This window comes from Physcomitrium patens, chromosome 23 (assembly GCF_059467195.1).
Source record: "Physcomitrium patens ecotype Gransden chromosome 23, ASM5946719v1, whole genome shotgun sequence".
In the NCBI taxonomy this organism is placed as follows: domain Eukaryota; kingdom Viridiplantae; phylum Streptophyta; class Bryopsida; order Funariales; family Funariaceae; genus Physcomitrium; species Physcomitrium patens.
This window is the reverse complement of record NC_143432.1, coordinates 10146541-10163312: the sequence shown is the minus strand read 5'-3', so window position 1 is coordinate 10163312 and position 16772 is coordinate 10146541. Positions and strand designations below refer to the sequence as shown.

The 16772-nt window shown below is 35.4% G+C and overlaps 1 protein-coding gene across 3 annotated transcripts; it reads right to left on the bottom strand.

Moving 5' to 3' along the window:
• Positions 1-9114: 9114 nt before the first annotated feature.
• On the bottom strand, positions 9115-12724 carry LOC112276249 (uncharacterized). 3 transcript variants are annotated; one of them, XR_002967951.3, is made up of 3 exons: positions 12581-12720; positions 9381-12014; positions 9115-9216 (listed from the first exon to the last, which is right to left on the bottom strand). XR_002967951.3 is itself a non-coding variant. In XM_024507384.3 (2 exons), exon 2 carries the CDS (start codon positions 11714-11716, stop codon positions 9593-9595), a length of 2124 nt encoding a protein of 707 aa, XP_024363152.1. In that variant the 5' UTR covers positions 11717-12014; positions 12590-12724; the 3' UTR covers positions 9115-9592. The 3 variants fall into 3 exon arrangements, 2 of the variants coding, with proteins under 2 accessions (XP_024363152.1, XP_024363153.1); XM_024507384.3 differs by having other exon boundaries at positions 9115-12014; positions 12590-12724; XM_024507385.3 differs by having other exon boundaries at positions 9115-11870; positions 12581-12722.
• Positions 12725-16772: the final 4048 nt, after the last annotated feature.

Below are 16772 nucleotides of genomic sequence, written 5' to 3'. Positions count from 1 at the left end.
ACATAAGTTTCGAATTGTCGCTAAGTTTGTTGGGGCATGTCTTTATCAAGATTTGATTTTAAGATCACTTATTGATCCAAAAAACCAACAAGGTTTGTTAAACATTCTTATTTAATATTGAAAGAAAGATATGTATCTTTTTATCAATAAAGAATAATTTTCTTGAAGTCAAAGTATTTTGATCTTTGAGCAATGAAATCAATATTGATTATTGATTCAATCTTTTTCAAGCAAGTTTAATCAAGTATATCTTCTAATCTTCTTATTTATGATAATAAGAAAAATTCTTTTAAGTTATATAATACTTTTAAATTTGAATTTAAAAATAATCTATTCTATTTTGAAGGAAAATTATACATTTCAAAAGATGAAGCATAATTATGTATTCTTCAAGCTCATTACAACTTTTTAAAAGCCAAAAATTTTGGATATAATAAAATTCTAGAGCTAATATTTAGAAATTTTTTAGGGCTTCAAATGTGGAAGGCAGTTAAATACTTTCTTTAATTATATGACATTTGTTCAAAATCAAAAAAAATTCACCATAGATCTTATGGACTTCTTTAGCCATTACCTATTTTAAAAACAACTATGGTCATTTTTTTTATAAACTTCATTATGGATCTTTAAGTTTCAAATTTTTTTGACTCTATATTTGTGATAGTAGATCAATTCACTAAGATGGCACTTTTTGTATCATGTATAAAATCTATTACATATGAAGAAATAACTAAGCTTTTTTTTTATAGCATTTATTGCTATCATAGATTGCTAAAAGATATTATATTAGATAAGAAGATGTAATTTATATTAAGATTTTAGAAAATTCTTTTTAAGATTTTGAAGATAGATGTAAAACTATCTTTGACTTTTTACCCTCAAACTAATGGATAAACAGATCAAGTGAATCAAGTTTTGAAGTAGTATTTGATATGTACCATCAAAATCAATAAGATGATTAGATAACCACAATATTATCAACTTTTGAAAAGTAAAAAGTAATAAATTCTTGAGCTACATGCAACAATGAAGACACAACTTAAAAAAACTCAAGAACAACAAAAGATCAATGCATATGCCTATTGCCAAGAACAACTTCAATTCGACATTAACAACAAGATATGATTACTTTGTCATAATATCAAGACTATTTGCTCTTATAACAAGTTGGATTATTATAAACTTGGATTATTTCTTATATGCAATATATTAACCTAATTATTTATTAATTACACCTATTAGAATTTATTTGAAAAAATTTATAAAAGCTTCAATAATGATCAAATAATAAGGTGATTTTTTTTGCTTTGATAGAGAGCACTATCAATGGCTAAGATGACCTATCAACCACCTTTGTAGGGAACAAAGATTAAAATATGTAGCAAACATAATTTGCTGCATCTTGGATTCTTTCAACATATGATTGGTGTTCCTTGTGGAATTCATTCTTTAAAGAGGAAATAATGTCACAGATATACATGCTTATTTAGATAAGAAATAATAAATAGAAAATAAATATAGATAGATTTAATATTATCTTTTATTATACTTTTTAATCACTATTATATTATGTGTTGTCTTATTTGGGAATGCACCAATCACAACACTATGAAAGGCAAAGTTGAATTTTACAAGGATTCGAGAAATCCTAATAAATTTCATCCATATAAAAAAAATGCAATTAAAATTTTAATTAAAAAGTACTAAAAGCCAATATAAAGTGCTAAAAAATACTCTTCTTAATAACCTCAACTATACACAAACTCGAGTTGTCTTATTACTTTCATGATTAGGCAATTTTGATTTATCTTTGCAAGCCTTAATTATCGTAAGTGGGCTTCAATAAGCTATAATTCTTAATTTAATTATCGACTTGGTACAAAATTATACACATAAATACCACTATAAGTCTTTTATATGGTCAAAATATTTTAGGACAATCTAACTTATAAATTATGAAAAAACATCCAAAAAAACCACATTAATATCAGATGTTCCAGTAGCAAATTCTCTTTCTTCAAATGTTGTCTTCAATTCAAAATCGATGTATAGGTTGATCTTCAAGTCTTCTAACACCATGCCAAATTTCACCTTGTTCCAACTAGTAGATCTTTAGATATCATAAAAATCCTACCTAATTCTAAATTGCCAACTTCTGATATCTTCTTGTACCAAAAACCAAATATCTTTCAACTGCATTGTTAGATTAATATAATATTGTATATACACTTAGCACACTTTATCAATCAAGTATTATCAAATTTTGAATTGTAGATGTGACATCAATTGAATGAACTAATGAAGAGTACTAGTCCTAATTATATTGCATAAATTCAAAGTCACCAATATAAATCCTGATTTTAAACAAAAATTACAAAGTTAATCCAAACTCTATAAAAAGAAGTCTTATGCCTTTAGAAAAAACTTTAAGCTAACTCTCTAATCAAGATGATAATCTCCAAATACTTCCATACTTTGTCTTAGGCAGCATTTAAGTGGTTGGAGGTCTAATTTTGATCTAATTCTACAATGAGTCAATCCTTGAGTATCAATCCAATATATCTTAGGAATTTTTTAGTCCAATCTTATTCTTAATTTAATCCTAGTATCAACCATATTAATTATTTATATCTTTTATTCTATATTTATTAATTTATGGTTTTTCTAAGATAATAAAAGAATTTCTACAACTTTGAAGGTAAAATTATTAACCAATCTTTAATCTATTATCTATTAGAACAAGAAAATAAATTGAAAAGCTTTTATAAAAGCCATGTTTAAATATCTTAAATTATTATTGAATTAAGATGATTAATTATTAATTAAAATTTCTTGATTTTGGAATATTCTCAATTTTTGGCACATTGATTATTTGTAAGAATTTTTTGGAAGGCAAACAATCTTACCAAAAGAAATCTTAACTTCTTATTCAAAAAAATAAATGCCTTCAACAACTAATTTATTTTCATCTTTAAGATTCTTCTTTTCTACTGATTCTAGGTGCAATCTAATATTTTGTAATATTTACTAATAATTTTTCATATTATACATGGATCTTTTTTCTATACTATAAATCTAATATTCTTGAAAATTTCAAAAAATTTAAAATAAAAATTGAATTGGTGTTAAAATACTCTATTGGTTGTTTTAAAAATAGTAGAAGTGACAAATGTTTTTTTTAGAGCTTTCACTAAATTTCTTCAAAAAACCAGCATTCAACAAGAACTATTTGAAGTCCTAATTCTTTGCCAAAATGGAATTAGTAAACATAAAAATTATACACTTCTTAAAAAGACATGCTCAATATTTTTGGAAGCTTGTACTTCTTGCTACTTATAGATAAAAGTTATTCAAATAGCTAGCAACTCAACAAAAAAATCTCCTATACGTGCCAATGTTGAAGTCTCTTCCTATCAATGGTTGTTTAAGAAATAGCTCCAACTTTGCTACTTATGCATCTTTGGTTATTTGGTTTTTGTGCATAAACCAAATGAACAATATATAAAGTTTAAATCTAAGATTACAAAGTATATTTTTGTATATTATGAACCTATAGAGTATTTTAATACTAATTCAATTTTGATACAAATGTTATGAATCCAAAAATTATAAGATCTAGATTAGTGGTGATATACACTTTATAAAACAATGCCTTTAGTATATATTCTTTGATTCTATTAAACCTAGTCCATTGGTTGTTCTTGAATCTTTTTTGAATCATTTAACTATCATTAAGGTCTTCAACCTTGTTCTTGCTCATCTTTTTTATATCTCTAAAGTACTTCTATCTATTGTAGTCATTCCTTATAATATTCTTTCTATCTCTTTTAACGAGTCTCCATATTTTGAAGATTATAATTATGTATCTTCACTACTCCATTGTACTTATCAATAACGCTCTCCTTGTTTTATTGAGCCTACAACCACCATCCATCTTTTTGTAATTCTTGTGCTTCAACATTCTTCTCAAATCTTTATATCAAACACACTATACTTGGATTATGTTACTTCTATCACATATATTATTGACGCTCTTATATTTGTTGAATCTATAGATAAATTCTACTCTTATTCTAAAATTATTCAAGACTATGCTTGGCTTGATGCTATCCATAAAGAAATGACATCCATCATTGCTAACAACATATATGAGCTTATTCTGCTACCACTTAAAATTAAACTTATTACCATAAGATAGATTTATATGTTGAAAATTGATATTGATGGTCACCTTCTCTTCCATAAGGCTTGCTTGGTAGCACACAGTGATAAACAACTTCAAAGTATTAACTTTGACAAAAAACTTTCACATATTGTATGATGGTTGACTATATGCAACATTATTTCTTTGGCTGTTTAATGTGCCAGTCTCTATTGTATATAGATGTAAAATATAATTTCTTGAATAGCAACATTGTCAAAGAAATATATGTTTGATAACATCTTAGTTTTTTTTAGCCCAAATTCAAATACTATATCTATTAATTATGTAAAAATCTTTATAGACTTTGATAGTCACCTTGAGTTTGGAATGCTCATCTAAATATCTTTCTTTATAATATTGACCTCAAATAGTCTTGTATTGATCTTAACCAATATATTTACATCAATTATGATAGAATGGTTTTATTAATCATCTAAGTTGACAATCTTCTCTTTCCAAGTAGTCATCAAATCAAAATCCAATAGCTTGCTATACATTTACATTTTAAATTTTAAATTTCCATGTTTGGTCTCTTAGCAATATATTTAGACTTTACATTTCACTATAAATCTATTAGCATATTTAAGTCTCATTCCTAATACATTCATCACTGTCTAGATGACTTAAGCTTATTGACATATTTGATTGTTGTTGTCTTCTTAGATTTCACAATTAAATTATCTCCATATATGGATTTCCTTCTTTTACTTGATACAACTTATTATTGAGTGATTTTTGAGAAATTACTTCATTTAAATAATACTTATTCTAAAATTGTCTTTATTGTCAAAGTTTTGACTCATTCATTCAAATTCTTCATAAAGCTTATCTTGAAACTACCATTCATGTATTGTGTTATCTCAAAGGTACAATTGACTTTGTAATTCTCTATCAATAAGAAGAAAAGATGATTCTATTTGGCTATATTGATAGTGATTTTTTAGGTGATTTAAATGAACAATGTTTGATTTTAGGATACATGTTCAATATTAAAAATGGATCTATTTTATAATGCACTTAGTTGCACAACAAAATAACTCAGTTGAACTTTGAAGTTGAATATTGTGCTTATACAAAAGCAACTAGAAAAGTTCTATAGTTACTCAACTTCTTTGATGATATTTGTATGTCCCTTAAAATCATAGATTTTGTGAATTAGTAGTAGAATTCTTAGGAAAAATCAGAAAATAGATTGCTCATAGTAAATATGCAACCTAAGATAGAATTTATTAAGACAAAATTCCATAATGAATAGGTTTTTTTGTAGTTAACATTAGATGATGGCCAGTAGAAGTAGCCCTCATTGTCAAAAGAAAATAAAAATAAAAATAAAAAATTATTTTATTAATAGTTCTTAAAACATATATATATATATATATATATATATATATATGTTATTAAAAATTATATATATATGTGTTATTAAAAATTATGTATATATATATATATATATAAATAAAATATCAAAAGAGTAATAAAAAGAAAAGAGAATAGAAGAAAAAAGGAAAAAAGACAAAAGAAGGATATAAATAAATAAATAAATAAAAAGGAAATAAATAAAAATTAAAAGGTGATCAAGAAGGCGAGAGGCTGCCCCAAAATGGCGGCAGCCTCCTCGTCGACAGGAGTCCGACAGCAAAATCTCTCACTCTCTTATTTTTTTGGTTTTTTTTTCATGCAAGGAGAAGCTCCGCATCAATTGGGATTGCGGCCGAGAATCTCCATCTCCTCTTGTGTAGTACAAGGGGCTCGGAGGCTGAGTTTTTTGGTTGCAGCATGAAGAGTTGTGCAGTGACAGAATGTGCCTCGTTGACCAGAGCCGCATTCGGCAAATAGAAGCAACATGACTGAATTTTGGGCTCCGCTTGTTACAAGCTCTACTGATTGTTTTCCTCTATGTGTGCGACTGGATTGGTCTCCGACAAGGGCAGCTAGAAGTGGATCCTTCTTCCGTTCTGTGTTCAAGTGCACTTCTATTTTTTCTGGTTTCTATATTCAAAAGAAGCTCCGAAGGTGGTGTAACTGCTACGTGCAACGATGTGCTAGCGGTGGGCTGCTAGTGGTGTTTTCTCTCGTTGATGACTCTATAGTGGGAGCGTCAAATCTGGTTTTCATGAATTCCAGGCGCTTTGGATCAGTTTCTTTCTGCTTTTGAGTGAGGTGCTGCGATGCGGCCCTCTCTTGCAGAAATGATGTTTGCTACAATGCAGCAATAGATTGGAATGAGGGTGCTCTTATATAGTGTGCGGAGAGTCACCAAGCATGGTTCTTCATTTTCTGGGGTGTCTTTCTTGAGCTTGCTTGAGCAATCGTTGGTGGAGTTATTGTCAACGATTTGAATGAATGAGGCAATGCAGTACCAACAATGTGCGGCAAGGATCTCCAAAAATTGGAAAGATCTAGAAGGTTGCTGTTGTCAACGGTCTGCTATTGCACGGCGTCGCGTAGCATCTAAACGGCTTGATGGAGGGATTCTTCCTCACAATTGTTGATTACGGTTCAGCGGTGCTCATCGATTTCATGTTGACCTTGTTTTTTGCGTGGTTTTTGTAACAACGGAAGTGATTCTTGGTTAGAGGGTGCTCAATACCGCTTGTTTTGAAGAGACATTGATTTTTTGTTGGTTGCACTACTTTTCGTGTCCTGGCGTGGAAGTTCGATTTTCTACATTCAGTTCTTCTTGCGGCTACAGTGGCGAGCTTGTGGTTGGCGGCGGTTGTTTTCCAACAATTCTAAGGTGCTGGGCAAAAGGATTCTGCTAATACTAGCATTGCAACTTTGCTTAATTGCGTGCGGTGGTCAAGGGACTACTTCCTAGTCCTCAACAGTTCAAAATTTCAGTCAGCGGTGATTCTCTCGAAGACTAGAGAAGTAGACCCAGAAGGGTGTTGTTGAGTGGTTTTTTCGCTGGTCTGTATTTGTGTTCTTTTTTCGTTGTGTTGCAACGCCAGTGGAGGCGACTGCGACATCGTCGCGGCTGGTTCTTTGTGTGGGGTGTGATTCACCTCCAATCGACTACACTGGGTTGCAGAGGAGGAACATAAATAGTCAGGAAGGCGCTTGATTCAAGGATCAACAGCTCAATCGCTCTACTCCGTCAAGGGAGCTCGCACTTCTAGGTTCGAGGGTTGAGAATTGCGAGTCCAGGAGCAGTCAAGGATCTTCTTGACTACCATCATCTTGTGAGCAATTCAGATCATTTATAAAGGATCTATAATTTATAAGGGAATAAAATTGTCATTGGACGCACACATTTACAAATATATATATATATATATATATATATAATAAAATAAAAGGTTAGAACTTGGTTAAAAGTGGATGGTTAGTTATTTATTGGATGAAAAATTAAGTAAAAGATGAATTATTTGAATATGGATAGAATTTAAGTATGAATGACAAATTATTCATGGATGATTTTTTATTCTTTTATTCTTATTCTATTTTTTAATTATAAATTTTACTTAAATAAAATACGAATAAAATAAAATAATAAAAAAAATTAAATTAAGAGTTAGTAGAAGGAATTCCCTTGGATATGCATTTTTGTGGATAATTTGCTATTGTAATTGCAGGTTGGTAATAGAGATTATGCTTAACTACTTGGATGAATTAAGAGTTTTAAGTGTGAATTGATTAAAATTTAAATAAGAACTAAAATTCTAAAATTAATTCACTTGTTGTGATCTAGAATAAACTTTCAATGTCATTTATTATTTTTGTATTATTAATGGGTTATCATTTTGCTACATTCTCATTATTGAGCATCAAGATTAATTATTGTAGCAATCTAATGAATTCAAGTAAATACAAATGGATAAATTAAAGACTAGTATACTTTTAGATAAGTTACACAATTCAAATGAATATGAAAAATATTATCCCTCAAATGACTCACCATTTTTGTTGTCAAATGACTTTACATGCCCAACATTGAGTAATGCCTTCCTTGTACATCATGTGAATAGCTAATAACAATACCTTGGCCACTAAATACAAGGGCCAGAAGAAAATTTCATTTGGAAGTGCTCATAAACTTCAAGTATTGCATGAATGAAATATAACTGTTTTTCCCTCCCGAGACAAGACTTCTACCAAGGAAACAACACAAGCTTTATTTCAAGCTTACCCAAATGAACTTCATCAAAGCAATTACAAACATTGACACCCACTATAAGTTCACATGACCTCTCAAATAATCAACTCTCCGTCCCATTCCCCAACACTAATCCCCACTATTGTAGTCATGAACATGGTGACTATAAGCGGCTTCAAAATTAGGGTTTCAATGATCAGTCTCTGAGAACCTACAGTCCAGAATCTCATTGTCAGCACATCTGGACTGATCTGGGGTAAATCACTTGTGGGTTCTGGTCTTGGGCATAACTTCTCCGTTCAAAAGCCTGGGCTCTAACATGATATCCTTCTTGTTGCAAGCAGCTCGAAAGGCTGAGCCCTGTTACAAATTCATCTCTTTGTTGCAATTAAATTAGAAACCTTTGGTAGTGTCTTTGGGATTTGAGCAGTGCAATCTGTGACGGACAAAGTATGGCTAGTGAGCTTGGTTACGAATGTAAAAGTGATGGACTGGAAAGAATGCAAAAGGCAGAAGTAGTTCTTTAGAACTTGGCAGATACAACTGTTTTATCATTTTTAGATCAAATTTGAGAATGGGGAGGCTAGTTTAGAGCCATAAGGTTGCTGTCAGAGAAGAAGGGTATTTGCAGACTGTTGTAGTTATCAGTCAGCGGGTCATCAAATGCATTGTTTAGTATTGTACGTAATATTTTTTTCTATTCGGTCGTTTTGACACTACAATCCCAGTTCTGCATTCTCTTCCTCTCTTAATTTATGCAATCAGATTTTATCACATGGAAGCAGACTGAACAGTTTTTAGTACCTGGCAGCAGTTTGGGCTTCGATCGGTTGAAAATTTTTAAAAAGCATCTGTCCACCATGATACAACACAGGAGCAGCATATCTGGCCCCTTTCATTCTTGTGGGTATGTACACTGCGGATGTATCATGTGTATTAGAGAGAATGTGCAGACAAAGAAACACTACAAACAAAAGAACACACTTCAGGGCGACACAATCCAGCTACAGTTCAACATGGATTCCCAGATTAGAGAACACAATCTAACCAGTTTTCGTATCATGAAGTACAAGAGCTCACTTTGAACCAGACACATGATGGTGTGGCAAATGGATCCTCGGTGCTCACAACAAGACACAGATCGTGAGCAAATCTTAAGGATTCATGGCTCGGTTAGAATGAGAAGATATGGACTTGGAAATCCCTGCGCTGCTTGCCTTCATCTGGGTCATTCAACACTCAAGAGCGAAGGCCAGGTTGAAGGGTTACTGAATTAGTGGATTCCATGCTCTCTAAGGTCGCCAGAAGGGCCGCCGCAATGATGCAGCCGTTGTTCCAGCTGAATCACTGGTGGAGAGTTCAACAGCAACTTGCATTTGCGCCCGGTGTTCTTGCGAATGTCGGCGAGTCTGAGGATTGGACGTAATTGCTTCTCTTAGTGTGTCTGGATATGTCTTCCTGAGCTGCAGAGCACCCTGCGACCTCGGCTTCGGGTTTGCACAAGGGGAGGATAAGTGATTCAAGCCGGGTTGCAGTCCAGGACAGCTACCGACACTCTCTCCATCATAGTTCTGCTTTTCATCATCCTCAGCGAATCTAAGCTTTCGGATGCCGAACCGTGGCTTACTCATCTGGCTAGTGTCACAACTCTCTGCCAAGGTGGACACAGCTTTGCTTTGGTGATGTCTTTTGAGTTCAGAATGTGTCAGTTGAGATCGTTCTGGAGTTCCATGTGTGTGTTTGTTCAGCGGTGATGGTGTCGCAGGAGATGCCTTCGATTGCCACAGACCAGCTGCATGCTGTTGCCGCAGAGAGAGAGGCCATGGATACGTCATCGGACACTTTCGGCCCATGTCGGTGGCACTGTCAACCTCGGTGGTATACACCTCAACCGTGCTATTCACCGAAACACTTTCACTAACTGGCTCTTTGATGTCGAACATGTCGTTATCGAACACCTTGCTCGGCATCTTGTTCGATCCCATTTTGACGGTGCGTTCTAGCCAATTCCATACCCAGCTGGACTTATCAGGAAACGTATTGTCCACGATCAACGCAGGTGTTTTCGCTGACGGTGATCTGGATGTTTTCCATTTTTGCCGCGATGATGCATACTCCATCGCCCGCTCGCGTTTCATGGCCGCTTCTCGCTTGCCTTTCAGAATCGCCTCGCAATCCTGTGCCGTGCGAAGACTCCCGTTCCAACTCTTGCTCATTTGTTCCATTCTTCTGGCTCTTGGTCCAAGAGCATTGTCTAGTTTCTGCGGGTTCGTTTTCGACATCCGTGTGCTGATGGACAGGACTTCCTCAGCCTCCTCGTCTGTGAGTTCCCCGCTCAGGTACTTAGCGAACCTTCTGCGAGCCCTGTAGCCTCGGATTGCAGCTTGGATTTTTACAGCTGCGCGGATTCTGTCCCTCTCATTGGAGGCAGTGACATCCTTAACAGTTTCGGAACCCAGGTTTGCGGATTGCACACCATCTTCCCTTGAACCCAGAGATGAAGCACCATTAATGACAGCTTTTGGCAACGGCAACTTCGTTTTGGTAGCTTTAGGACAAAGATTACAATCAACTCTTGAAGCACGAGATCCCCGTGATCCCTTCCTGTCTGGAACAGAAGCAACCTTCGCCAACTGCGCCGCCTTTTTCAGGCTCCTTTGCGTCATCAAATCAGAAAGCTTGCTGGTGGCAGCGGCTGGAAACAGAGCTTGAGCAGAGGACTTCACCTTAGTGAATCGACTTGTTGGAGACGGGCCTCCTCCTAACAGGCTAGGTTTTCCGAAACTGTTCCACCGGCCTAACATGTAATTCCTTTTAGCAATTAAAAACGATGGCGATGACGAGGCAGTCATCGGCTCCCGTTGTATCGTTGGAAGAGGTCCTGACAGATATCTCTTGAACTTTACTTCAGGAGGGAGATTTCTTTCCATCTCTAACTCGTTAAAAGAACGCCTCAGCCTTGGAAGTGGTCCTGATTTGTGGTGTGTTTTAGCCTCGGGAGCTTCCATCCCAGGAGGTACTGAAAGTGGCGGTGGTGGTGGCGTCGGCAACCGTGTGGCCACTGCCGGAGTAAAGACGACATTCTTTGAACTCCTGGCATCTTGCAGCGTTCTCGGCCTGAACGAAGACCCTGCACAAAGAGGTAGAGCGGATTCGACTGATTTTCGATGGGGGATTAGAGACTCGGAAGTTGTAACATGGTTTTTCACATGAGAAGCGCTGAAAGATTTGCGTCGAAACAGACAGGGGAAAGAGAGGTCCTTGATGGGAGAGGATATGTGGATCTCCGCCGGCAATTCAAAGCTCTCAGAGAGATCGTCCCGCTCAAGTGTAGAATGAGAGATGGTATCTAGCTGACAGCAGGTTTCAAGCTGTTTTCTCACCACGGAAGCCGCCCACGTTGTCTTCTTCCTCATGGTACCCTTGTCTTCTTACCCAATCAGCTACGAACGCATTCCATACCCAGAAAGACTTGGCAAGCTGGCGCAAGGTAAAATCTCTTCCACCTCAGTTGTCGCCGTTGATGAAGATGGGAAAAATTTGGTACTATTTCGCTCAGTAACAGATTCTCTACAAAAATTGTTCGAGTCGTAAGTTCGTATCCATTGACATTACTAATTGGGTGGTTGCACACAGCAAGACGATTCTCGATGTCGTACTTGACATCAATGTAGCGATTCTGAGTACAATGTGTCAGCCTCTCGTGTGGAGTACCTGACCAGCAGAACAAAGGGGATCTAAGAGTCAGGATTACGATGCCAACAACGGGACTGGCGCTACTGAATTTCCGCCATGAAGATACTAGATGTGCATGAAATCACTTGAACTTACTGCTTCGTCGATTCAAGAACTCTGACTCGCACACATCAATGAGTAGTTTTTGACTCTGATATCTAGGGAACTCTTTCGAATCGAACCATAATCTGCAGCACGAAACCTAATCTCAAGCCTAGAAGCGGAGGACAAAATCGCGATCGACGCATGTGCTTGTAAACTCGCCACAATTCAAACTGTACGCTCTATACGCATAATATGAAAGCGATAAGAATCACAAAGCAGGTCGGAAGAACTCCTACAGATGGGTTGAAAGCTTTGAAGACACAGTATCCTCATCTGCATCCTACATTGGTGATATGACACCCTCAGTGAAGATCTGTTTGTCCAGAACTGAAGTAAAAAATCCTAGAGGTAAGAATGGACTAGAAGACGAAGCAACCAGAGCATTGTAATCGTTGAATACCATGCGCCGAGACAGCCAGTTATAGATGAGATTTTCATACCTGACGCACTTTAGATTTCATTTCTGGAGGCCACCACGAAAGTATCAATGCACGCGTGTCGCTCCAGTTGCAAAACCCAGAAGGTGGGAACAGCCCCATGAGCCCCCAGAACTTCTGCGAAGCGAGCTGAAACGACCATTGCACAACATTTCCAAGACGATACTAGAACTCTCGCTCCTGAACAGCACCATGAGCCCCCAAAATTGAACGCTAGCAGAGGCCTACTACCAACTGCAATCCCGACCACAACCTCACATTTGATCTATGGCAAAGCTCCAAGGGCACGAAATCACAAAGGCGGCTCAATGCATTGCGCGGGAGTGGAGACACCGGAAGAGCTATAAGAAATCAGCATTCGAAGTGATGGAGCCGATTGGGAACCCTCACGAAGCACGGCAAACAACACGAAATGATCTGCGAATCTAGTGCTCCATTCGGGGCTAGATCCTTGAAGAATCCAGCTGAATCACTGGATAACGGGCAGAGGGATGCTCCAAAGACTCACATAGCATCCATTCCGCTCTTTCAGCCCCGACGTCGCACACCTGTTGCGCGCATATCTAAGCTAATACCAAGTCCAAGACCACGAACACCCAACCGCTGCGCTCCAGAATTCGTGTATTCCTCCCCCGCATCCCACTCTGAAACCTATTTAAGCCAAATGCAGCAGCACTCAGTTACAGCATCACCGCCGAACAAAACACATCCTATCCAGAAGCACAACGTCTCGCCCTACACTCCCGCATCAAGAGAGGAAGAAGAAGAAAGCACCCGCTCTCGAATCAAAAATCTCGGCATTCTCTGGCGGCTTCCCCCCCACAACACCCAGAGCTATCTAGATGCGCAGCAATGCCGCACAGACCAAGTTGCAGCAGCAGCAGCGCTGAGAACAACGCGGGCAAGATGAGCAGTCGCGAGATTGGGAACTAATCTAGAGTGCATGCCCCCGTGACAAGTAATGCCGCATCGCATGGTCTCTCTCGTGGGGGGGAATCTGGTGCCCTCCGACGGCTCCGCCGCAGAAGGCCCCACAACAAGAGATGATGATACGAAGCTGCATTCCCTCCCTCCCCTTTCCTTTCGCGCCTCAATGAAACAATCAGTGCAGCCTTCCTTCTCTTCCCCCGAGCTCTAGCTCGCTCTCTCTAGCTCTATTCTTACCACCCGTCCTACTCCTCGCAGTTAGATCATCCACCGTGGCGTTAGCATTCATCAGTCCTCGGTTGACTTGGCTTCCTGATGCGGCGATCGGACTGACTAAATCGATATAAACAGGAAGAGGAGCCCCCCATGGATCGATGCCACTGGGCACTTGCTCCCACCCTGAAACCAATCTGCAACTACAGTTACTCCTACCATCACCACCACTACTACTACTAATTTCCCAGGCAGTAAAAACTAACACACTCTCATAGACCCACAGACACATACACACATAGAGAGAGCAATATGCTCACAGGATAGCACTCTAGTGAATCAATCCACCCCAGTGTGTTTATTTATTTATTGTTTCATTTATTGCTTTTCTGCAGCCTGGCACGGTTTTGTCGATACCGAAACCTGCACATTTCTACAACGCACTCATCCACATTGGTTTTTGGCTGTTTTTGGTTCCGAATTCACCTTTTTTCATTCCCTTCATGACAGTCCATGAGCTTCAGGTACCCCTCCCAGTGCCGCCTTGCTAATGTTCACTTTTCTAATTTCGATGCCTGGTGCGTGATTGTGCAGTGACTGTTTCGTCTGATTCCTCGCATGATTTGACGCGCTTCTTTTTTATTTTGGCTCCTCTGCTGCTGTTGCGAGTTCGTTCCACTCCGGTGTAGCTCATTCCCACTTGCCCAAGTGTGCCTTTTTTGTGGGGGTTTTGATGTCTGTTTCTGCACTTACTCTGCTGATTTGTTGCGTAATCCTGCATTTGTTGATGTGGGATTGGTGCTGATTTGTTCATGAGGTGTTGTTCCCAATCTTGTGTGATGTAATTGTAAGTTTTGTGCGGTCTAATTTAAGTGTGAAATTGTATTGAATGACTTTGAATTTGTAACTATTCAAGGTTGATGGTTTGAATTCCAGCTATGAAAACTTAATCTTCCCTACATAGATTGTAGACCTTGTGCTGGATCTAACCCACACAAATCTTTAATATTAATATTAAAATAAATTAATAAAATGTAAAATGTTCTCTTTCAAGATAGAATATGTTATTTTAGGCTTTTGTGGATGTTTTATAATGGTTTGTTTTTACATATTTATATTTGTATGTATGTATGTATGTATGTATGTATGTGAGTGTATATGTATATGAGTTGACACATATTATTGACATATTTTTATATTAACAATTTAAATACTTGAATTGCAAGTAGATTAAAATTTTAATTATAAAATAAATATATCTTATTAAATCATATATTAAAAATAAAAATTAATTTTAAAATATGCACACAAGTTATGGTACGAAATATATAAGATTATGACATACAAACTATAGATTGTGTGTTTTGATGCAAACAATGTACTCTTTTTGATTGTATTTTAATTTGCATTGTCAATGACACAAAAAAAATACAATATAATCCTTTTTATGTTGAATTTTTATTTTATTTAGAATTATTTTATTATAAACTAATAAAACTAGGTATAAAAATTAAATTTAAATGAACTAAATATTACCAAAGTTTGATTGAGATGTTGGAGTAAAAGATCCCTACAGTTGAAGATGTTTGATATGTTATAACCAATTAGTAAATTATGAAAAGCTTTAGTTTGAATTTTCTAAGAAATGTAACACTAAAATTTGAATGGTTGTAGCAATTAATAGTTAAAGTCTTTATATTGGTATAATTATTGAAATATTTTTGTTTGTGTAAGCAATGTCTTAATTTAATATTGTTATTGATAACAACAAAAATATACTTGGATTAAAAAAATTAGAATTAATATTTATAGATTTTAAACATACTTGAGTTGTATTATATTATGATATTTTTTTACCATATATATATATATATATATATATATATATGTAATTTTTCTATATTTATACAAAAAAATCCTTAACTTCCAAGTACTTCAAAATTTTGTTTTTAATTTCAACAAACAGAAAAATTTCCAAAAATAAACTCATTGCAATAGTTAACTACATATGATTTTTTACAGGAATAAGTATAATTAAATCTTATAAATTTCTTAATCACAAATAAAATGTGAGTATTTTGATTAACGACCGATAAAAAATAAAAATAAAGTAGAGGATAAATGATAATGTTATGTCTTTGAAAATCAAAGTATAAGAAGAATTTATAAAAATATCATATCAGTTTAATACCAAAAAAAAGTAGAAAAAAAAAGTAGAAAAAAAAAAAAAAAAAAAAAAAAACGGTTATGTCAATACACAAAGAGATTATTTTTATCTTACTATGTAGCCACAAGGTAACTATTAATAACAATAATAAAAAAAGAAAGATGAGTTGCGTATACAAAACATAAATTTAATATTGCTTCTATTTGTACTAATTGATGTAGATGTTTCATTGAGAACTTATAAAATAAAATATTTTGATTGCAATCATGTGGTTTTTCCAAGAAGATTTTTATTACTAAAACTTATCAAAAATCTCTCATGATGTCTTTCAAAATATTATATATATATATATATATATATATATATTATTAAAGTTTTTAGAATGTCTCGTCAATTATATAAAATAGGTTTTTATTGCACCTTTTATAAAAACCTTTGAACATGTACCTATCATAATTTCTTAGCCAAAGCTTTTAAAACCCTCCACATTTATTTTTTATCCATTAAAATCCTCTTCTCCTCTCTATCTTGAAAAACTACTCTAACATTAGACATATTATAATCTAAAAAATACTCCAAGAACCAAAATCATTCCTTGAATAACAAAGGTTTTCACCTATTGGTGCGTAATTTATTTTTTAGAATATATCCATCATAAAAAGGAAACCATTCGATTTATAAATAAATAAATAAATAATCACCAATGAATTTGTAAAAATCCACGCGGCTTTTCCAAATTTCACATTCTACCTCTAATTAAATCAGCTTGACTGGGAACATGGTTCCCAAACCTCACGACCTCAGGACCTTCAGTGAACAGCTCTGTTCCCACATCTTGTTCACATCATAGTCGAACGCGGGCAAAGGGCATACAAGAGAGAAAATAAT